Source organism: Panthera pardus, unplaced genomic scaffold (assembly GCF_024362965.1).
Source record: "Panthera pardus isolate Hobbes unplaced genomic scaffold, ASM2436296v1 HiC_scaffold_24, whole genome shotgun sequence".
Classification (NCBI taxonomy): domain Eukaryota; kingdom Metazoa; phylum Chordata; class Mammalia; order Carnivora; family Felidae; genus Panthera; species Panthera pardus.
Genome location: NW_026526810.1, coordinates 52,900,399 through 52,924,222, shown reverse-complemented (window position 1 = coordinate 52,924,222; position 23,824 = coordinate 52,900,399). Strand labels below are relative to the sequence as shown.

Below are 23,824 nucleotides of genomic sequence, written 5' to 3'. Positions count from 1 at the left end.
GGCACACAGTAGGTACTCAGTAAATGCTAATTACTGTTATTATGAACAAAAATAACATGAAGCAAACACTCAATAATTTATAGCAATAAATAAAAGCAGTGAATGTATCTAGCCTGTGCCAGATGTGTTACATTCCTGATTGCATTTTACAGCCACCTAAAATAGGTGTAACAGGTGAAGAAAATGAGGCTCAGAAAGTTTAAACAATGTTAACCTATTAAGATAAAGTTGTTTTTCAAATCTAAACCTGTTTGAATTCAAAGTTGTGGGTTTTTTTTTTTTTCACTTCATAGTACTGCTCCACCCACAAAGTTCTCTGTTGCCTAGGTAACAAACCAGTAATTTGATGAGAAGAGTAGGGCTACAGTTGCTATAGTTCTACCACCCAAAGAATGGAAACTGGCTCCTTCATCACGAGGGAATTTAAACATCCCAATCTCTCTATTCTCAAAACTTTGTAGTATATGCTTGGGATTAATACCACTAATACCATCACTTCATCTAAAGACAGTTGATTCACTTTTGAAAAAGTAATAAATTCTTAAATTACTTGAGTACCATTTAAAACAAAATAGTAGGAGTGCCTGGCTGGCTCAGTCAGAACATGCGACTCTTGATCTCAGAGTCATGAGTTCAAGACCCACACTGGGGATAGAGTTTACCTAATAAAAAAAATTTTTTTAATAAAAAAAAAATACTAAATAGCACTTAAGTAATAAAAGAATTGAAAAATTACAGGAAAGTCAGGAGTCTTTCATACTTCATATCTTCTTTAAAAATGCAGTTTTCTCATAACATAAATTGGTAGTTATCTTTATTATTATTTTTTAAATGTTAGGTGAATTTATTGTTCTCTACATCTCAGCAAATGTAAAATAAGTGACAATCTAGAACAATGAGTTTTACAATCCATGAGAATACCTAATAAATTTTATTAGCACTCCAACAATATTTTCTCAAAAATCAGTATTTTGATCTCCAAAAATATACCTAAGAAATATTGGAACTTCATTTGTAAACAACTTGTACAGTTATAAAAGCTTTTGAAAAAAAATAAATTAATTCAGTTTATGGTATTAGCAATGATTCTAACATTTCAAATCTTTTAAAATGTAAATCTAAGGGGCACGTGGGTGGCTCAGTCAGTTGAGCATGTGACTTCAGGTTAGGTCATGATCTCCTGGTTCGAGCTCCACATCGGGCTCTTGGCTGTCAGTGCAGAGCCTGCTTCAGATTCTCTGTCCCCCTCTCTCTGCCCCTCTCCTGCTTGTGCATGCTTGTCTGCCCTCTGTCTCAAAAATAAACAATAAATAAATAAATAAATAAATACATACATACATACATACATACATACATACATACAAACCTAAAATATCAATTAACAAAATCAAAAAAACTAAAACATAAGGCTAGCAAGAGTATGGAGGAAAGTTATTAACATGGTATATACGCAGGTTTTATCTACCAAATTATACTTCAGAGTATAAACTAAAACTGGTTATTACCTGTTTGTTTGTTTTTTTTAAGTTTATTTATTTGTTTTGACAGAGAGAGCGAGCACGCACTGGCAAGAGCAGGGGAGGGGCAGAGAGAGAGGCAAAGAGGGAATCCCAAACAGGCTCCATGGTGTCAGTGCAGAGCCAGACATAGGGCTGGATCTCACCCACCATGAGATCATGACCTGAGTTGAATCAAGAGTCAGGCACTTAACCAACTAAGCCACCCAGGCACCCCGGTTATTATGTTATAGAGAAAAACTGAAAATAATCTATATGTTTATCAATAAATGAAAGGTTTAATACACTGTGGGAAATTCATCTTATTGACCGGTATGCAGCACTAAAAAACAATGAATCTTGGGGCGCCTGGGTGGCTTAGTCATTAAGCATCTGACTTCAGCTCAGGTCATGATCTCACGATTCATGAGTTTAAGAATCAAGTATTCTTTTCTTCTATTTACTGCCTTTCTTGTATAAAATGTATCTCAGGTAACCTAATAATTGGTGGAGTGCTATCTATCTATCTATCTATCTATCTATCTATTTATTTATTTTAAAGTAATTTCTACACCCAGTGTGGGACTCGAACTTACAACCCCGAGATCAAGAGTCGCATGTTCTACCAACTGAGCCAGCCAAGCACACCTGGTGGAGTGCTTTTTGAAGAATTCCAGTTAATAAACTAAGAAAAATAGAATTAGAATAGTACATTTGCAATCTCACTAAAGTAATGCATCTAGGCAATGATTACTAATGGGTTTTTAAAACATAGGAGAAAAACCACTGGGAACTTTAAAAAGGATGCATCAGGCTGACAGTCCCCGAATCTCACCAATCAATCCTAACGTTACTAAAAACAGACAACCCAGACATTGCCTACTGATGTGATGCAACAGGAAGCATACCACTCACCTCTCAAGTACTGTGGCCAAATAAAACAAAACTGGAATCTTATCTAATCACCAGGTTATAGAAAATACAGGGGATAGAAGAACATGTTAAATAAGGAGGGGACAATCAGCAAATTCCAGAACATGACAACTTAATAACAAATGATTCCACTTTTATCAATGACAATCAAAACAACAAAAACTGTAAGAAAAAAAGAAAGTGAATCTATAGAGTAAAAGAGGCTTAAGAATTATATCTACCAAATGCAATGTGTGGAACTCTGTCTGGAACCAGATTCAAGTAAACCAAATATAAAAAATAAAAGAGATACAATCAAGGAAATCTGAAGATTGTCTTGATATTTGACACTATTATGAAGGAACTATTGTGTTTTATCATTAAGAGGAGAAAAAAGGAATCTCCGACTCTTAGAATACATATGTATATATTTCCACATAAAATATTCCTTCAGTTTGCTTTGAAATAATCTGGGAAGGGAGAGGAGAGGGAGAATACACCAGCAACAAGACTGGCCATATACTGATAATTACCAAAGCTGGGTGATGAGTACATGGGTATTCATTATACTATTCTATTTTCATGTATGTTTAGTTTCTTTCATAATAAAAAAATACATTTTTAAAACTATGGCAGTTCTGGTGTCAGGCAATCTAGATCTACATCTGTAGTGGTTACAAAATTAAAAGTACTTCTTGGCTTTCCCTAGGTGATATGGTTTTCACAAAATATCACTCCTTGGCTATAAAAAAGATGGCTCTGGAAAGCCTCAATGGTGAAAGGAAATTCCACGAGAACTGTCTCAGGTCTTGCTGGTAGAAATGAGAAAAGAAATAAGTACAACTTCTTGATCCTATAAGATTTTAAGACCCACTCTGGGGTGCCTGAGTCGCTCAGTCAGTTAAGGGTCTGACTCTTGATTTCAGCTCAGGTCATGATCTTATGGCTCGTGAGTTTGAGCCCTGTCTCAGGCTCTACACTGGTAGCGCAGAGCCTGCTTGGGATTCCCGATCTCCCTCTGTCTCTGTTCTTCCCCACTCTCTCTCAAAAAATAAACAAACAGGGGCACCTGGGTGGCTCAGTAGGTTAAGCTCCGACTTCGGCTTAGGTCATGATCTCATGGTTTGTGAGTTCAAGCCCCATGTCAGGCTCTATGCTGACAGCTCAGAGCCTGGAGCCTGCTTCGGATTCTGTATCTCCTTCTCTCTCTGCCCCTCCCCAACTTGTGCTCTGTCTCTCTATGACTCTCAAAAAATAAATAAATGTAAAAAAAAAATTTTTTTTTAAATAAACATTTAAAAAAAGACCCATTTTAGTGGTAATTAGCTATAATTTCTACAATAGACATAGGATTATTCCTTGAAATTTTTAAGGCAGATATTATATAATTGAATCACCAAGAGGAAAAGAGTACTTAAGAATTAATGAACTTAGGGTTTTTAGAAGAAATTAAAAGTGCCAGTGAAAAGCTGAGTATGTAAATTTTATCACAATGTACATGGGGAAACTTTGTAATTATCTTCAATGTGTCAACTAAGAGAGAATACCCTCTAGTAAGTACACCAGCGTGAGCCCAAATCAAGTCAATCAACTACGCAGAATGGGGGGGGGGGTGGCTAATGGTAGATTAATTTTATTATGACAGGAAAAAATACAGCATGAAGTCAAATAGAAAGGTTTTTAGGTGAGTCCATAAGAGCTTGCCAAAGGCCAAAGGCCATTGTTATCTGATATACAACAATCTCCTTAGTTTTCCCAGACTAAGAGCCCTCCCATTTCCAGAAAGTGAGATTTAAATGACTGCAAATAAAATAAAAACAAGCTCAAGTAACATAAAAATGAGTATGTGTTAAGACTCAGACAGATTCTACAGACTGAGAAAGCTTCTATCCATATTCTCTAGTCAGTAGTAACCTAAAAACAAAATGAAGAGTTTTCTCTAATTGTGCCAAGAATACTGGCCTCAGGCTTCCACAAAAGCCTAACACCCAACAAGTTAGTCAGTCCCCAGGGAAGTCACAGACCTCTTTGAGCTTCAGTCCCTTAACTTGCAAAATGGGGATAACCTCCTTATCCTCTCCATGGGGATATGGTGAGGATCAAATAAGATGTATAATAAATCCAGAAGAAAACTATACAATATCATACCAAAAAGTTACATTATTAATGACCAAAGTGAGAGAAGGAGGGTCTACACTAATGACCTCAAAAGTTACAAGGATAACTGCTTCAAGAAATAAAACAATGCTGGCTCAAGAGACAGTGAATCACACGACTCAAAGACTCTATGGCTATAACTTACAGAGACAATATCTTTAGATCTAACTCGAATGCTGAAGGATAGTTGAGGGAAACAGGAAAAGCATTCTGATGAGAAGAGAAAGCATTCAGGCTAGGATATATGTCTGAAATCACTGTTATACAGTTAAATTCAAAGAAAACAAAAGAACCCAATGTCCAAAGAAAGTTTCGCAAAAGACGAAAGGAAACTCTGATAACTCTTAAGTTAGGCAGTAAGGTAAACCACAGCTTTTACACTTTGAGAGTGACTACAGTTCAGAGGTGTGTGTGTGTATGTGTGTATGTGTATGTGTTCAGGGGCAGACGCAGTTGTCAGAGAGAATGGGATGGTTTCCCTCTTCTCCCTGCTGTGGTCATTACTCCAAAATTCCCTTTCTGAGTTTCTTTCCTCTCCTGCCCAGCCCAATTCCACTCTCCATCTAAAGGATAGGGATCAGACCTATGTTAATGAATGATAAAAGAAAAAGGAATGCATTTCTCCTCTGTATCAACTAATGCTTCAATTTTCAAGGAAAGTTACTACGTGAGCACATAAATTAAAAACTAGAGTCCTAATGGTAATAAAGACAGGAAGGGGAAGGGACAGGGACAGAGCAAGACTCACATTATATCCAGCAATCCATGTAGGGATTGAAAAACTTTGCAATGATGACAATCAATGAAGATATGGATCAACTAAAACAGTTGACAAGAACAACCCTTTCGTCTTTGGGAAAATCTATATCAGATCTGTTTAAATAAAATTCCATCCAAAAAAAAAAAAAAAATTCCATCTGCATAGTATAAAACATTCTGAGATGATGATACCAAGAATTTTGTTTTATCCATAACAAGTAAAATTAGGTACCTTGATCAAAACTGAAATATTTTAAGATACATTTTCAAAGTAACCTACCTGCAACTGCATGACCACATAGTTGAATCGATCATTCCTCCCACAGCCAATAAATCTACAAACATGGTCTTTCCCTGGATAAAAGAAAGAAAAGAAAAACACAAAACAGTGGAAAAGGTTATACTATGGTTTCTCTTCTAAAAAATTAATAATTTGTTTTTCTGTATAGTATTTTATAATTGAATACAATGGACCTGTCTTAAGAACCTTAATAATAGGAAATCTGTATTATTCAGATTTTCTACCTACCTCCCCTGGACTCTACACTGTTCCTTGTGTAGTCAAATAAATGTTTATTGAATGAATAAATTTACTGGATGAATAAATGAATGAATGAGGGAATAAATGAATGATAATTTATTTAGGAAGTAAAGAATTAAAGGGTCATTTCAGATCAAGTTGCCCAGACATTATACATATGAAAAGAGAGAAGAGCAATACCTAAGAACTCTGTTAGGAATATAAATCCTGAATTTTAGATATGGTCTGCCATTGACCAATATATGACTTCAGTCACTTAATCACTTAATCTTTCTGGACCTCATTAATTTGCATTAGTTCAGTAGCTTTCAACCTGAGTTCCATCTGTGAAACCCAAGGAGGTGCTGACTAGGGTACGGAGGATAGCAAAGGTGGAGCAGGCAGAAATCTAGGGTTCTGCCCTGATCCAATAAAAGCAAACAAAGGTCTTTTAAAAAGGATCAAGACTGGTAGGCTCCAAGGCTACTGGAGTACAGTGAATGAATGGAGAACAGCATGAGAAGACGCTTGAGAAGCAGGAGGCATGAGACCACGAAACGCCTTAGACTCCATGATAAGGAAAGTGAAAGACATTTATAAGTCGGTGTTTACCAGCCCAGGCTGCTTATCAAAATCATCTTGGGAAGATTTTTAAAGATTCCTAAACTCTATACTGATTCATAATCGATGGAGGAAGATACAGTATAGGAGCTTTTCAAAAGTTCTCTAAATGATCCAAAAGCAGATGGGCCATGGATGGACATATAAAATCTACTGCTGGGTAAGGAGAAGCATATAAAAGATTTTAAGGGGTGGCTGGATGGTTCAGTCGGTTGAATGTCCGACTCTTGATGTGGGTTCAGGTCATGATCCCAGGGTCATGGGAACAGGTCCTGTGTTGAACTCTGCGCTGATTGAGCATGGCGTCTGCTTGGGATTCTTTCTCTCTCTCTCTCCCTCAGCCCCTTTCCCTCACTCACTTGCACGCTCTAAAAATAATAAATAAATAAATAAATAAATAAATAAATAAATAGTAAAAAATTTTAAGATGAGGAAAAACACAAAACATTTTACTTTAGAACACTGCTATGGTGGCAATGAGGAGGATAGGCTATAGAGAGGTTAATTCTAGAGGCAGAAAGGTGATTCTGGGAATAGTTACAATATCCCAAGAGAGAGAATAGGGTTTAAATTATTACAGTAGAGACAGAAAAAATAAGATAAATGTAAGAGATACTAATTTTTGACTAAAAATTGGTACAACTATATGATAAATTGTACCAAAATAAGAGAATATATAGTAGGTTGTATAGACTGTAAGGGATATCAGAATATTGAGTATAAGAACAACCTGTTGAATTCAGCAGACAATTGTAATTTCAAGCCTGTTGCTGAGCTATAGAAATACACTGGGGAACCATTAGTTCATGGAAGGTAGATGGAACTACAAACATAGATGGACAGTTGACAAGTTGGAAGAATAAAGAATGATAAAATTAACCTAAGAACAGAATTTTAGAAAATGCAACATTTAGAGCATGGGCAAAAATAAAATGCATGAAGGAAATCAAGTAATAGCCACAGAGGTATGAGGAAACTATGAGAAAGGGGTATTATAGAAATAAAATGAGAAGAGCATGTTAAGGCAGAAGTGGCCAATGGCAAATGCTATAGAAAGACTGAGAAGTGGGGCGCCTGGATGGCTCAGCTGGTTAAGCGTCTGACTTCAGCTCAGGTCATGATCTCATGGTTTGTGGGTTCAAACCCCGTGTCAGGCTCTGTGCTGACAGCTCAGAGTCTGGAGCCTGCTTCGGATTCTGTGTCTCCCTCTCTTTGCCCCTCCCCCACTTGTGCTCTGTCTCTCTTTCTCTGTCTCTCTCTCTCTCTCTCTCAAAAAAATGAATAAACACTAAAAAAAAAAAAAAAAGAAGAAAGACTGAGAAATACTGGTTAATATAAAAAATTAGGAAGTCACTAGTGAGTGGAAAGGGTGGCAGCCAGCCTTTAATGGATTACAGTGTAAGTGAAGTATGAGACAGCCAGGGCAATCTTTGAAGAAGCTTGCCTGTAAAGTAAGTCACACACCAAGAGCTATAAGGGCAAGACTTGATAGACGGATGAGAAATAATATCTCAACATTCAAAAAAAAACCTTTCTACTGGCTGACTTAAAACATAAAGACAATCTAGATTTAAGTTAATAATTCAACTTCTTTTGCTTCTGGGTTATCACACTGTTTTCTCATTATCTGTGCTTTTGTTGAAAAGGACTCGAACTAGCAAGAAATGAGTGAAACGGGAGCAGTAACTCCCAGTGTGTACAATGCTGACAATCACTTCACGTGCATGTTACAAATGTTTGCAAAACTGCGTCACCTAGTAAACTGAAGTAGGAATGAAAGGATAAAATAATGGTCAATTAGCAACTTACACTTTCCCTCAGCTTCAAAGGAACAATTAAAATATCATTTAGGAAGTATTTTCTTCTTGTTTCCCATTCTTCAAGATTCCATCTTCCTAGCATATAACATTTAAATGATGGATCTCTATTACAAAGACATCTCAACCATCTAAAACCAGAAGGTCATACTATATTTAACTCTTCTAAGGATGTTCTTTCAAAAATATCCTATTGGTATGTTATATACCAAAATACTATTTATCTCTCAATAGTAAAACCATCCTACTTTTAAAAAGAAAAAAGACAGAAATCAAATAAAGTGTAGACTCTACTAGGTAACCAAACTACAAAGTCAGTAGCAAATTTTCTGGGATTCACCCATTTATCTTCATTGCTTTAGGTAAGAGCTTAATGAATTCTTACCTCATACTTTGGAAACAGTGTACTACTGCTCTTCTATTTTAGATATACACAATTAATGAAAATCCTTAATAAAGTTAGTTCAGTAAATATATACAAATTTTTAGAAGCATGGAGAAACTAAAATTTAATTGGAATAGTAATTCTTCACCACCACTTAGAATAGTAAAATAACTACTGTAATATCTAGTACAAACTGAGATATCACTCCATGAGTAGTACAAGGACCATATCTATCTGGTCCCTAGCACAGTACCTGGTAAATAGTGAAATCCCCAATCAGTATCTATAAATAAACAAATTAATAAATAATTATAAATAATAAAACATGCACAATATGCAAGCATATTGTGCCAGGCATTATATTAAGTCCTTTACATGTATTTAATCCTCACAGCTTAAGTATTATTATTTTCCCTATTTTTTAGATGTGAGTTAAGCAAAATAATCTCTAAAAATGAGGGGACTAGGGTAGGTTATACTTGAAGAGAATGTTAGTAATTCAAAATCATTGCTGTGGAGAAAACGAAACATAGACAACCAGCTTGAAAAGCACAGACTATATCAGGTAAAACCTAACACACTGTCATTTAGATACGAGTCCTAAGTAGAATCTAGATACCAGAACTATAGCAATCTTTATTGTAAGTTAGGCAGTCTACAAAGTCATATATAGTTGGTAAGCAAACAAACGAAAAAAAAGAGTCCTACACTATGCACTATGAGGTCTGATCACGACTCCACATTCACAAAAATAGTTATTCAACTTCATGCACAATGAGAATAGAGGAGAGGCCCAAAAACATTACAGAAACAACTCCAAATCTCTAGGTAAACCATTCTATAAACTTTTAAGAACTCCCAGGATAAAAGACATCTAAATATTCTTTAAGATTTTATTTTTAAGTTATCTCTGCACCCAATGTGGGGCTTGAATTCAAAACTCCAAGATCAAGAGTTGCACAGTCTACCGACTGAGCCATCCAGAAACCTCCATGACATCTAAATAATCTTTTTTTTTTTTTTTTAAGTTTATTTATTTGGGAGACAGAGACAGTGCAAGTGGGGAAGGGGCAGAGAGAAAGAGGGAGAGAGAATCCCAAGCAGGCTCCGCGCTGCCAGTGCAGAGCCCGTCGTATGGCTCAAACTTCATGGAACCATGAAATTATGACCTGAGCCAAAACCAAGGGTCGGACACTTAACCAACTGAGCAGACAAGGTGCCCTGACATCTATATAATCTTAATGATGCTGTAGAGCAGGACTATCTTGTGTAGGAATGATAACCAAGCCAACCCTCATTTTATTCCTACTTAATTCCCACAGACTCTCATTACTGTACACAAAGGCACCAGAATATAATAGATATATAAACTTAATTTCAGCATCTTCAGGCTATATTATGTTCGTACTCTAGTACGCAGCTCTGCACAGGATACATACTAACTAAACAATGAATAAGTTTTTTATACCTTTATTGAAACATTATTAACATACCACACAATTCATCCATTGTCCATTTCATGTAGGTTAATTTGTGGTCATGTACTATGTAGTATTCCCTTATTATAATCATTTTTATTTCCGTAAGGTCAACAGAAATGTTCCCTCTTTCATTCCTGATTTTAATAATTTGATTCTTCTCTATTTTTCCTTAGTGTTTCTAGCTAAAGGTTTGTTAATACTGTTCATTTTATTCAAAGAACCAATTTTTGGCTTTGTGGATTTCCCCCTTGTTTTTCTCATCTCCACTATAATCTTTATTATTTACTTCCTTCTGCCTGCTTTAGGTTTCTTTGTTTTGTTTTCTTTTTTTAGGTAAGCTCTATGCCCAACCTGGGGCTTGAACTCATGATCCTGAGATCAAGAGTCACACTACTGACTGAGCCAGCCAGGCTGGCTCTGTCTGCTTTAGGTTTAATTTGCTCTTCCTTCTTTAGTGTCATAAGGTGGAAGGTTAGACAATGTACCAGAGATCTTTCTGGCTTCTTAATTTAGGTGTTTACTGCTATATGTTGCCTTCTAAGCACTACTTAAACTGTACCCCATAACTTTTGGTATCTTGTGATGATTAAGTTTTAATTAAGGAAAACTATAGAAAATCACTTTGGAATCTGAGAAGATAGGGTCATGAATGCCATATACCAGTGGGACAACTTATTATTTTTCTTTGAAGGAGACACAAGACAGATGGAAAGAAATAAAGCAAGCACTAGATTAGAATTAAATCTCAACTCTGCCATTAATAATTATGGAAGCTTAAGTCTCAATTTCCTCAGAACTACTGAGAAAATTAAATGATATAGTATATTTATAAAGCATCATATTGATTAACTATCCAGTGTTCATTCCCCCTTAATAACAGACCCAAATTACCCTTGGGGAATGATCTTTCTTTATCATGTATCTACTGTCTCTATGGGCTTGATCTACTTCCAGGCCCAAGGTTGGACATTAATTGTTCTAAGCCAATCAGAGTAATAGAGAAATTTCTCTTTTATTATAGAGAGGGGAAGAAAACTAAATATTCAAGACTTAAAGCAATCAATGCGTGACATTACTCTGACGAGATTTTTTTTTTATTAAAAAAAAATTTTTTTTAACATTTATTTATTTTTGAGACAGAGAGAGAGCATGAACAGGGGAGGGTCAGAGAAAGAGGGAGACACAGAATATGAAACAGGCTCCAGGCTCTGAGCTGTCAGCACAGAGCCCGACGCGGGGCTCGAACCCACAGACTGCGAGATCATGACCTGAGCCGAAGTCGGATGCTTAACCGACCGAGCCACCCAGGCGCCCGACAAGATTATTTCAGGAATGTTCTAATCAGAGGAAAACTCAATAGTTTCATATGACACTTATGAGAAGAGATGTTATTTTTAAAGAGAAAGAATGGAGCTCCTTTCCAGTTGCTATCAGCAACTATCTCTCAACCATGAAGGAAATAAACATGAGAATTATTTCTACAATATGGAAGAGATAATCACATACAAAACCTGCCAGCCATATGTGAAAGAATGAAAACCAGATGCTATCTTATATCATACACAAAAATCAACTCAAGATAAAGACTTGAATGTAAAACATGAAACCATAAAACTGATAGAAGAAAACATAGAGGGTAAGCTCCTTGACACTGGTCTTGGCAATGATTTTTTAAATTTGACATCAAAAGCAAAGATGACAAAAGCAAAAATAAACAAGTGGGACCATATCAAATTATAAAGCTTCTGCACAACAAAGGAAACCATCAACAAAATGAAAAAACAACCAGCTGGGAGAAAATATTTGCAAATCATATATCTGATAAGTAGTTAATATCCAAAATATAGAACTCATACAACTCAACAGCAAAAAAGAACAAACAATCCAACTTAAAAATGGGTAGAGGACCTGAAGAGACATTTTTCCAAAGAAAATAGTAAAATGGTCAACAGGTACATGAAAAAGTGTTCAATGTCATTAATCATCAGAGAAATGCAAATCAAAACCACAAAGAAATATTATCTCACACCCATTAGAATGGCTATTATCAAAATGATAAGAAATAACAAGTGTTGGTAAGGATGTGGAGAAAAGTGAATCCTTGGGCACTACTCCTAGGAATGTACATTGGTGTGGCCACTATGGAAAATATTACAGAGATTTGGCTCAGTCAGTTAAGCATCCACCACTTGGTTTTGGCTGAAGTCGTGATTAGCAGTTCCTGAGTTCGAGCCCTGCATCAGGCTCCATGCTGACAGTGCTTGGAATTCTCTCTCTCCCTCTCTCTGTCCCTGCCCTGCTCAACACTGTCTCTGTCTCTCTCAAAATGAATAAATAAACTTTAGAAAAGAAGTTTCTTAAGAAACAAATGAACAAAGAAAAAAAAAGAGACAAACCAAAAAACAGACTCTTAAGTATAGAGAACAAACAAATGGTTACCAGAAGGGAGGTGTGTGGGAGGATGGGTGAAATAGGTGAAGGGAATTAGGAGCGGGATTGTCTTGATAAGCACTAAGTAATATACAGAACTGTTGGATCTCTATATTGTACACCTGACACTAATATAGCACTGTACATTAACTACATGGGAATTAAAAAAATTTTTTAATTAAAAATAGAACTAGCATATGATCTAGCCATTCCACTTGTGGGTATATACCCAAAGAAATGAAATTACTATCTTTAAGAGACATCCCACGCCTACGTTCAATGCCACATTACCTATAATAGCCAAGACATGGAAACAAATCACGGTTAGTGAGTTCAAGCCCCTCATTTTGGCTCCACACTGATGGTGCAAAAGCCTGCTTGGGATTCTCTCTCTGGCTGCTCCTTCCACATGCTTTCTCAAAATAAATAAATAAACTTAAAAAAAAAAAAAACCCTCAAAGTTAAAAAAAAAAGTTCTTATCACAAGAAAGAAAAACTGTGAGGTGATAAACTAAACTAAACTTGTGGTTATTTTGCAGTATATACATGTATCAAATCTTTATGTTGTATATAATACAAAGTTATATGTCAATTATACATATCTCAGTAAAACTGAGAGGGGAAAAAAAGAGAATCCGGGTCAAAATATACCTGTAGTCTATCCTACACCTCTGGATCTTTCAATATGATGTGGAAGAAAAGTTCATGTGGTCAAGATCACTGGAATTAAATACAGCTTTTTCACTTGCTAGCTTGTTACTTAATTTCTAAAAGCCACATGATGGGTAACAAAAATTCTTAACCTCAAAGAGTTATTATTACACAGGTAAATCAGGTAAGGTATGTCTAATATTAAATACACTGCCTGGCACACAGTAAATGCTCAATATATGCTTCCTATTATCGTTAGTGATTATGAACACAAATTTTAGAAAGACAGATCTAAGCTAAAATCCTAGCTCTTTTATTCACTACTTTTTTGACTGTGTGGACAGATTATTTAACCTCTTTTAAGCTCTATTTCCTCAACTATAAAATCAGGGGAAAGTTAAAGAAAAATTAAATCAAAGAATATTTTTTTTAAAGCATACACTTAAAACAAGGCCTGACACAGAAAGAATGATAAATGGCTGCTAGCCTCTTCATTAAATAATAGGCACAAATTGCCTTCCACAGTGGTTGTACCAATTTATACTTCTGCTATCAGGACTTCAGTAAGTTCCCATTTCTCTGTCTTCACCAACACTTGGAGCTGTCAGACATTTTTGTTTTTGCCAATCCAATGGGTATGAAACAGTGTTTTGCTATATATTTTGAGTTTCTTTATTACTAGTAAGGTTGAGCATCTTTTCATCTCTTTATTGCTTAGGTTTTCTTTCTTGCGAATTGTCAATTCTTATCTTTTGTCCATCTGCTCCCCGTCCACTCCTGGGACTTCCTACCTTGGCCTAGGACATCACTATGTCATAGAGCCATTTATCTGGAGTCCTTTTGCGTCATGTTTCCCAAATACTTTAAAGCCCTTGTTCGTTCCCTGCCACTATATCCTTTCTCTCTATATTACTGGTGCCACTTACTTATCACCTAAAGACTCAAACCCCCCTCACTTTCTCCTCAGGCTCAGCAGGAAACATTTATGGAGCTCTAACCACCACAATACTCTAGATGTCATCAACCATTCACCCTTGCCGCTTCGACTTGTCCTGACCTAACTCCTTGGCTATGACAACTGAGCTTCTCTCTGGTTTCTCTTTTGTTCCCTTCTCAATGCTCCTATGGATCTTTTTAATAAATTTTATACATTTTTTATAACTTTTCATCTATAACATCATTATTCACCTTCTGTATCAGTCTGACTTGATTGTGAACCCCTGAGGACAAAGACCATTCCTTATTTATAACCCCAGTTCCTAGCACAGTGGTTCACATTTAACAGGTGTCTAAGAAGGAAAGAAGGAAGGGAGAATGAAAATAAGCCTTTCATAAACTATCTAGCACCCTGGACTTTCTAGGCCTAAGGCCATTTGCTCCTTCTTCTCTGCTCTACTGCCCCTCTCCCCACCCCTACAGGGTAGGCCAAATGTCTACCTTAGAATGACAAGCACGAGCTTGCCTTGTCCTGTGCTTCACCTATCTTTTATAAACATACTATTGGACTCCTCTGATGATGCATGCTCTAATGAATTACCACCTATTATTTACTGACAGGCTCACTTAGCAGTGTCTCTTCTAGACTCCCTCCATTCTGTCAAATCTGACTGTACTTCACTGGACTAGGCCAAGAATACCCCATATGTCACCGGCCACACACTATTCATAGGATAATTTCCCCAAATACTGTTTGGAATATCATGTCATTTGCCTACTTAAGAAACCATAAACAATAATGCCTACATAAAGACCATTAAAATGGTGAAGGACTCCACCACAAAACTACTAAAACTGATAAATGAATTCAATAAGGTCTCAGGACACAAAATTAATATACAGAAATCCATTGCATTTCTATAGACAATGGAGTAGCAGAAATAAAAATTAAGAAAAAAACCCCATTTACAATTGCACCAAAAATACCAAAACACCTAGGAATAAACTTAGCCAAACAGGTAAAAGATCTATACTCTGAAAACTATAAAACACTGATGATTTTGAAGATGACATAACAAATGGAAGATAGTCCATACTCAGAGATTGGGAGAACAAATATTGTTAAAATGTCCAAACTACCTAGGGCAATCTACAGATTTAATGCAATCCCTGTCAAAATACCAACAGCATTTTTCACAAAACTAGAACAAATAATCCTAAAATTTGTATGGAACCAGAAAAGGCCCTGAATAGACAACGCAATCTTGAAAATGTAGAACAAAACTAGAGGTATCACAATCCCAGATTTCAAGATACACTACAAAGCTAAAGAAATCAAAACAGTATGATACTAGCACAAAGACAGACATGGAGATCAATGGAAAAGAAAAGAGAAACCTAGAAAAAACCCATGATTATATGGTCAATTAATCTATGACAAAGGAGGCAAGAATATGCAATGGGAAAGACAGTCTCTTCAACAAATTGTGCTGGGAAAACTGGTCAGTTACATGTAAAAGCATGAAACTGGACCACTTTTTACACCATACACAAAAATAAACTCAAAATGGATTAAAGACTTAAATGTGAGACCTGAAACCATAAAATTCCTAGAAGAGAACATATAGGCAGTAACTTCTCTTAAGACAAGGATAACAAAAACAAAAATAAACTACTGGGACTACATCAAAATTAAAATCTCTGCACAGCAAAGGAAAAAATAAAACTAAGGCAACCTACTAAATGGGAGAAGATATATGCAAATGACATATCCAATAAGGAGTTATCATCTAAAATACGTAAAAAACATACAACTCAACACCAAAAAAACCCCAAATAATTCAATTAAAAATGGTCAGAAACATGAACAGACATTCCTCCAAGGAAGCCATATAGACAGCCCACATGAAAAGATCCTCAACATTAATAACCATCAGGGAAATGCAAATCAAAATTATAAAGAGATATCACACTGTTAGAATGGCTAAAATCAACAACACAAGAAACAACAAGTGTTGGCAAGGATGTGGAGAAAAAGGAACCTGTTGGAGGGAATGCAAACTGGTGCAGCCACTGTGGACAACTGTATGGAGGTTCCTCAAAAAATTAAAACTAGGACCACCCTACAATCCAGAAATCACACTACTGGGTATTTACCCAAAGAATACAAAAACACTAATTCAAAAAGATGTATGCACCACTATGTTTATTGCAGCATTATTTACAATAGCCAATTATGGCAGCAACCCAAGTGTGTATTGATAGATGAATGGATGAAGAAGATATGAGATACACACACACATGCACACATGTATGCATGCACACAATGGAATATTACCTAGCCATAAAAAAGAATAAAATCTTGCCGTTTGCAAAAACGTGGATGGATCTAGAGGATATAATGCTAAGTGAAAGAAGTCAACCGGAGACAGGTAAATACCATATGATTTCACACATATGTGGAATTAAAGAAACAAAGCAAATAAACAAAGAAAAAAAAGGAGACAAACAAAAAATGAACTGTTAACTACAGAGAACAAACTGGTGGTTACCAGAGAAGAAGTGGATGGGGGGGGGGGGGGAGGGCAGGTGAAAGAGGTGGAGGAGATTAAGAGTATACTTATTATGACGTGCACTGAGTAATGTATATAATTGCTGAATCATTATATCGTACACCTGAAACTAATATAATGCTCTATGCTATTTTACTGGGATTAAAAGTTTTTAAACATTTATTTTCTGGAAAAATAAATGCAATGCAATGAAATGAAATGAAATGGTGAACCTGGAATTCACAATTAATTCTACATTACTTACCAAACCTCAGTTCTTCAACATGTATCATACACGCTAATGAAGCCAGTTTCTTTTTTTGTTCTCCTTCTCAAATGTGCTACTTTGGTTTTTGCTCACATTTTCCCCTCAACCTCATTTCCTCAAATCAAATACAACTCTTAAATCTAAATATCCCTGTAAGAGGTAATATCAACCAATTAAAATTCAGGATTAGATTTTCAGGTATTAGCAAATTAGTCACCTACCAAAGCCCTGAGGGGAAAAAACAAGAAAATTAAAGTAAGTTTCCCAGAGTTGAAAAAGAGCGATCAAGTCTGGTGCAGAGACGAAAGCAGAGAAAGAAGACAATCAGCAAGGTAGCGCTGATCACTAAAAGTCATAGATGGTTGACCTCAAGAAAATACAGGATGGAAGTATATAACAAATCAATTTTAACTTCGTGTTTATATGTCTCTTACGTTAAAGAAATCCTGTAAGAGAGGAAAGGAATTCTGAATATACAAACCAAATCTTTACCAACCCTTCAAAATACCACCACTAAGTCCTTCTCTTAATTTTCTAGCTCCTGACTAATATAATCCAATAAGGAATGTTTGTGGTCTGTCACCAAACTGTGCAAAATGAAATAATCCGTGATATCTCCACCTAAAAAAGACAGTAAGAAGTAGACTTAATTTAAATAGGTAGATACTATCTTTGGATATTATAGGCAAGATGGAACCCTGGTAGTTAAACACCGATTTTAATTGTGATATTAAAAAGGATTTTTACTCATCTAAGGCAAGTAGTGTCAAACCCTTCCTTACTGTCCAAAATATTTTTTTAAAGAAATAGATATGCTGGTACTTTAAAATAAATGCATAAAACCTAATGAATCTTCTTGTTCTTACAACTTCATTTTTTTAATTTTATTTTTTATTTTTTAAAATTTACATCCAAATTAGTTGGCATATAGTGAAACAATGATTTCAGGATTCCTTAATGACCCTTACCCATTTAGCCCATCCCCCCTCCCACACCCCTCCAGCAATCCTCAGTTTGTTCTCCATATTTATGAGTCTCTTCTGTTTTGTCTCCCTCCCTGTCTTTATATTATTTTTGTTTCCTTTCCCTTATGTTCATCTGTTTTGTCTCTTAAAGTCCTCATATGAGTGAAGTCATAAGATTTTTGTCTTTCTCTGACTAATTTCACTTAGCATAATACCCTCCAGCTCCATCCACGTAGTTGCAAATGGTGTTCTTACAATTTCAAATGATAATTTACTACCTTTGCTTTCAATCCAAGAGCTTAAAAAGCTATGGCAAGTGATGGTGTGGTGGTCTACATCCTAGCATTAAATATTAATGAATAATAATGTCATGCAAAAGGCAAATAACTGTATGTTATTTTTATATGATAGAAGACAGTAAAAAAATCAGAAAGAGGCATCAGTCATTTTCCTTTCAAAATAAAAAAGCCATTTAGTAATAAAGTGAAGAGCTGAGTTAAAAGTATCCCAAACCCCCTAATGGGGATGCTCTGTAACTTAAAGAATAAATTCCAGCTCAGTGGCAAACTAGCAAATACTGGGATTCTGCAAAGCTAGGCTACTGTACTGCCAAAGACACAAGAAAATCAGTCCTAGCTTCCTTACCCACCTATCCTTTACTCCTCTTATTTACCCACTTGCACCACCACCAAACAAACCACACCCAACCTAACAAAAACAGTTCATGAAGTACTTATACCAAGGAAGACAGAAAAATAAAAGGCATAGGTCCTGTCCTCAAAGAATCTACAATTTTGTTGAAAGAAATGAACTCACTATACAATATGACAATATGAGATCAAATGATAGCTTCTAAGAACAAAGAATAAGCACTGTGAGAAATCAATAGATTCGATGGATTAGAATGCATGACAGAGCTTAGAGCTTGACTGAGTTAACCTATCGGTAAAACAAAACAAAACAAAACAAAACAAAACAAAAGTGGTGAGCCCTCTAAACCAAGTCCCCAGAAAAAAATTGAGCCAAGGAATTTAAGGAACAAAGGCTCCTCTTAGCACTCACGAGGCTGCCCATCTAACAATTACCTAGGTTATAGTAGCTCACCAGGAGTCAAAGGCAAAAGTTTCCATCTCTTCAATCTAGATAGTCATCACAGGGAATTCTACCTTTTAAACAAAACTATTCTATCACAACTGCCAATTTAAAACTACCAGGCTTTTGTGGTTAGAATGAATAAAATAAGCACAATTTCATTACCCTACTTAAAAAATGTACTTGTCTATCACAGATATGTACGAACAAGCATATGTAAAAATAAGAGAAGAAACCAAGAATTAGGGAACCATTCCAAGGCCCAGTATAAGGAAAATAATAATAATAATAATAATAATAATAATAATAATAATGGTAATGAAGGGGGGGGAACCATCAACAAAATAATTCAAGAAAACTTCCCAAGAGAAACCTTCAGATCACAAGTTTAAATAAAGCACACAACAGGCATACTAGATTAAAACACACCCATACCATGGCATATCACCATGAAATTGAAAAACCCTGGGGGAAAAAGAGAAAAAAATTAGATATTGCCAAAGTGACAAGAATCATAATAGAATTATACTTAACCACTACGGTGAGTATGAAGACAAATTTTGGAAGCAAAATTATTTTCCATACAGAATTCTAAATCCAGAGTTTTTCATTTGAACATCAGAGTAGGATAAAAACACTTTCAGACATGCAAGAGAGGTCCCAAACACATACCTCCCATGCATCCTTTACTCAGGGAGCTAGTAGAAGTGCTTCACTAAATGAGAATAAACACAAAAGAAAAGGGATTCAACAAGGCATACAATATAAAAGAAGCAAAGGGAATCCCCAGGAAGACATTGAGGTGTGGTCCAAGGATGATACTTGTGAACAGATCAAAAATGCCTGACTGGAGCTGACTAGGAGGTCCCTGGAGAGACTCCCCTAAGAAGAGGAAATCAGGAGTTGTGAGAATTAGGAGTTCATACTTTTTTATTGCCAAACAGTATTCCACTGTATGTGGATTTACCACCCTTGATTTATCCATTCACTCTTTGAATTATACATTTTTGACAAGAATAGAGGTGATATAAATATTCTTGTATCTGCTTTTATATGAACACAAATTTTTATTGCTCAAGGGTAAATGCCTATGAGTAGGATTGATGGATCACACAGTAAATTAATGTTTAACTTTTGTAAGTATCTGTTTAATTGCTTTCTAGAAGAACTGCATCATTTTGCAACTCCACCAACAATGTGAGAGTTCCAGTTGCTCCACATCCTCCTCAGTACTTGGTACAGTTAACAGTTTTAATTTAAGCCATCGTAATGGATGTGCAATGGTAACTCACCATGGTTTTAATTTGCATTCTCCTAATAGCTAGTTATGCTAAACATCTTTCCATGAGCTGATCTGCCACTCTATATCCCCTTTGCCAAAGCCTATTGAACATTTTTAAATGGCTTATTTTCTTACCATTGAGTTTTCAAAGTTCTTTACATATTCCAAATATAAGTCCTTTGCAGGTATGTGACTTGCTAGTATTTTCTTCCAGCCTATAATTTGCCTTTTCATTTTCTTAGTAGCATCTTCATAAGCAATGTTTTTCCTTTGCTAAACTCCAATTCATTGATTTCTTCTTTCATGAATCATGCTTTTGGTCTCATGTCAAAGAACTTCTTGTCTACACTCAGGACACAGAGATTTTCTCATTTTCTTCTAAAAGCTATATAGATTTATGTCTCAAATTTAGATGTGTGTTACATTTTAAGTTCATTTTTGTATGTTTGGTTTAGATCAAGGTTCATTATTTTTGTATGTTGATGTCCAATTATTCCAACGCCACTTATTGAAAAGATTATTCCTTTTCCATTTTGCAACTTTATAAAAAATTATCGGCCATATTTGTGTGGGCCTATTTCTGGAATCTCTATTCTATCTCATTGAGCTACAGCTCTTTCCTTTGCCAATAAAGTCTTGATTATGATAGCATCATGCTGTTTTTAAATCATGTAGTTTCATTTTTTCCAACATTTTTCTTTTTCAAAATTGTTTTGGCTATTCTAGGTCCTTTGCCTTTCTTTAGAAATTGTAGAATCAGTTTATAACTAGGCAGAGTGCTGTTGGGATTTTTTTTTTTTTATCAATACTGCTTTAAATCTATAGATCATTTGGGGAAAACCACCATCATTACTATCGCGATTCTTCAAATTCATGAGTACAACGTATTTCTCCATTTACTTAAATCTTTTTTTTAATCAGGGTTTTATAATTCTCAGCATAGAGATCTTACACATATTTTGTCACATTTATAGCTGAGTGTTTCATTTGGGGGGAGCTACGTAAAGTTTTTTAAATTCAGTTTTTAATTGTTTATCACTAGCATATAGAAATATGATTGCTTTTTCTGAGTTGACCATGAATCACTTGCTAAACTCACTACTTTAGGAATTTTTTCGTGGATTCCTTGGGATTTTCTACATAGATGATTATGCCATCTGCAAATAGGGACAGTTTTATGTCTTCTTTCCAATCTCTATGTCATTATTTCTTCAAGTATTTTTGATGGACCACACTCATTCTCTTCTCATTCTGGGTCTCTGATGATACAAATTTAAGACTTTATCATAGTCTTGTAGGTCCCTGAGGCTGTGTATTTCTTTATTTTTAACTGTTTTCCTCTGTTTTCAAATTACATCATTTCTGTTTATCTATTTTCAAGTGCATTGACTCTTTCATTGTCATGTCTACTCTGCTATTGAGCTGATTTAATGAGTTTTCATTTCCATTACTGTATTTCTTAGTTCTAAATTCTCCATTTAGTTCTTCATATCTTCTATTTCTTTGCGGAGACTTTCTATCTTCTCGCTCAATCCTGGAACATGGTTGTAATAGCTGATTTTAAAACTGTTTTTCAGAGAATTTTAACATATGTGTGATCACCATCTGTTAGGTGTCTTTTCCCATGTGAGTTCAATATTTCTGATTCTTTTTAAGCTGAGTAATTCTAGATTGTATTCTGGACACTTGGAATATTACTTTATGATACCCTGGGTCCTATTTAAGTCCCACTAAGAATGTTGGGTGTATTTGTTTTGGACAATAACTGACCAGTTGGGTTCACATTTCAAGTTCTGACCAGCCTCCTGTGGGTTCTATTTCCAATTTCAATTCAGTTTTCAAACCCTCTGTAGTCATACTGAATGTGTTTTATAACTGTCCCACGTAGTGTCTAGTTTGGGAGTTAAGGGGTGGTCTATCCCGTATTTCAGTCCTCAATGTTTCTGTATGCTGTTTAGGATCAGACTCAGGTAGGTACAGCTTGGAAGTCAACTCATGATTTCATAAGTAACTTTAAGTAGTCAGTTTCCCAAACTCCTCATTTTCTTGCAATCTCTTGGTTCCCCGGGGCTCTCGTTTTCCAGCTTTCCAGCAGAAAATTGAGGCTTCATTAACCCCACTCTGCCATGTACTCCTCAAGACTGGGCCAAGCAACAAAAAAAGAGCAGAGGGAGCAGAAAAGCCATGGGATTTACCTCTCTCTTGAGACCAGAGCTCCTCCAATCTGAGAGGAAACTTCCCCTCCCTCTGAGATTTAGGCTCCTGCCTGCCCCCACTGAGGCCACTGCAGCTGCTCCCAAGGACTGCTTGAGGCCTGGGGTGCAAGAAAATGAAGAAAAGGAAAAAAAGAAGAAAAAAAGAATGATGCGGTATTGCCACATTTTCTCTGAGCATTAGGAGACCCCTTCCCGGAGCTCCTTGAGTCAGAACTAGAGGGCTTCTCCTGGTAGTTTTTCTGTCGTGTTAATAATGCTCACTTCCAAGTTTCAGGATACATTAAGTTCAGGCTGGGGCATACTGGAAGGAAAGAAATGGTAAACTCACCGCCGGTTCAGTGGTACTTTGAATTCTGGTCTTCTTCCCCAATCTGCCTCCTACTATTTATTTTTCAGAGTCCTCAAATAGCCACTCCAAGCACTCTGTCCAGGTTTTATAGCTGCATTCAGTGGGAGAGACAGGGTGAAGTGTGCTTACTCCATCTTATCTGGAACCAGAACCTGGACTACTGCTTTTCATAATAACTTTGAGGAACTAATTACTGAATCTATTTATATAACTTTGATTGTACAAAATTAAAAATTAAAAATAAGCAAATCCTATATTAACCTTATTGTGAAAAAGGAAATAAGTAAGCCAGTAGAATCACATTTTTTAAGCATATATTCTTTTGGATATTATATGCTTATGAAAAAAGTGAAGTTTTTAATTGTACTTTGCTTTATTTCTTTAAATCTTATTTTACTTGCGGATTTTTGTAAATGCTATGACTGTTAGAAATTTGTTAAAAGAAGAAAAAAAAAGTAGGAGTTATCCAAAGTACAAAACAGAGGAAGTAGATTGCAGAGAAGAGGTTATAAACTGTTTAAAAAACTGAAAAAAGTTGGAGGATGACCAACACTCCAAGTCTAAGCCAAGAGTTTCAAGAGGCAAGCAAAGCGGGCAGGAACCAATTCAAGGTCTTGTATGCCAGGTTAAGGTGGCTGGACTTTACCTGAGAAAAGGAAGGCCCTGAATTGTTTTAGCAAAGGTTGGGAATGCTATGATGCAATCAGTATGTTTGAACAATTATTCCTGCTGCAGAACATAAAGGTGCATAAAAAATGAGTGTTACTGTCTGAATCTTAGGGGTCATGTTAAGTTGCAGAACAAATATATATACAATATGATTGCACGTATTGTGGAGGCATATGGGTAAGAGAGGGAAATTTTACATACACACACGCAAAAAGTCATGTCATATGTAATCAAAGGATTTTATAAATGATTATGATTCCATGATT

At 35.8% G+C, this 23,824-nt stretch overlaps 1 protein-coding gene across 3 annotated transcripts in view; it reads right to left on the bottom strand.

The window, feature by feature from the left end:
* Window positions 1–23,824, bottom strand: part of TTBK2 (tau tubulin kinase 2) — a 165,570-nt gene that overhangs the window by 92,481 nt on the left and 49,265 nt on the right. The window contains exons 2-3 of one of the 3 annotated variants that reach the window (XM_019442417.2): window positions 22,869–22,980; window positions 5,605–5,678 (exon numbers count right to left, since the gene is read on the bottom strand). The exons of 1 other annotated variant lie outside the window; for it this stretch is intronic. In XM_019442417.2, coding sequence (XP_019297962.1) covers window positions 5,605–5,616 — 12 coding nt within the window. In that variant the 5' untranslated portion in view covers window positions 5,617–5,678; window positions 22,869–22,980. The remainder of the gene's footprint in view (window positions 1–5,604; window positions 5,679–22,868; window positions 22,981–23,824) is intronic. One more of the 3 variants, XM_019442415.2, reaches the window with a different exon arrangement.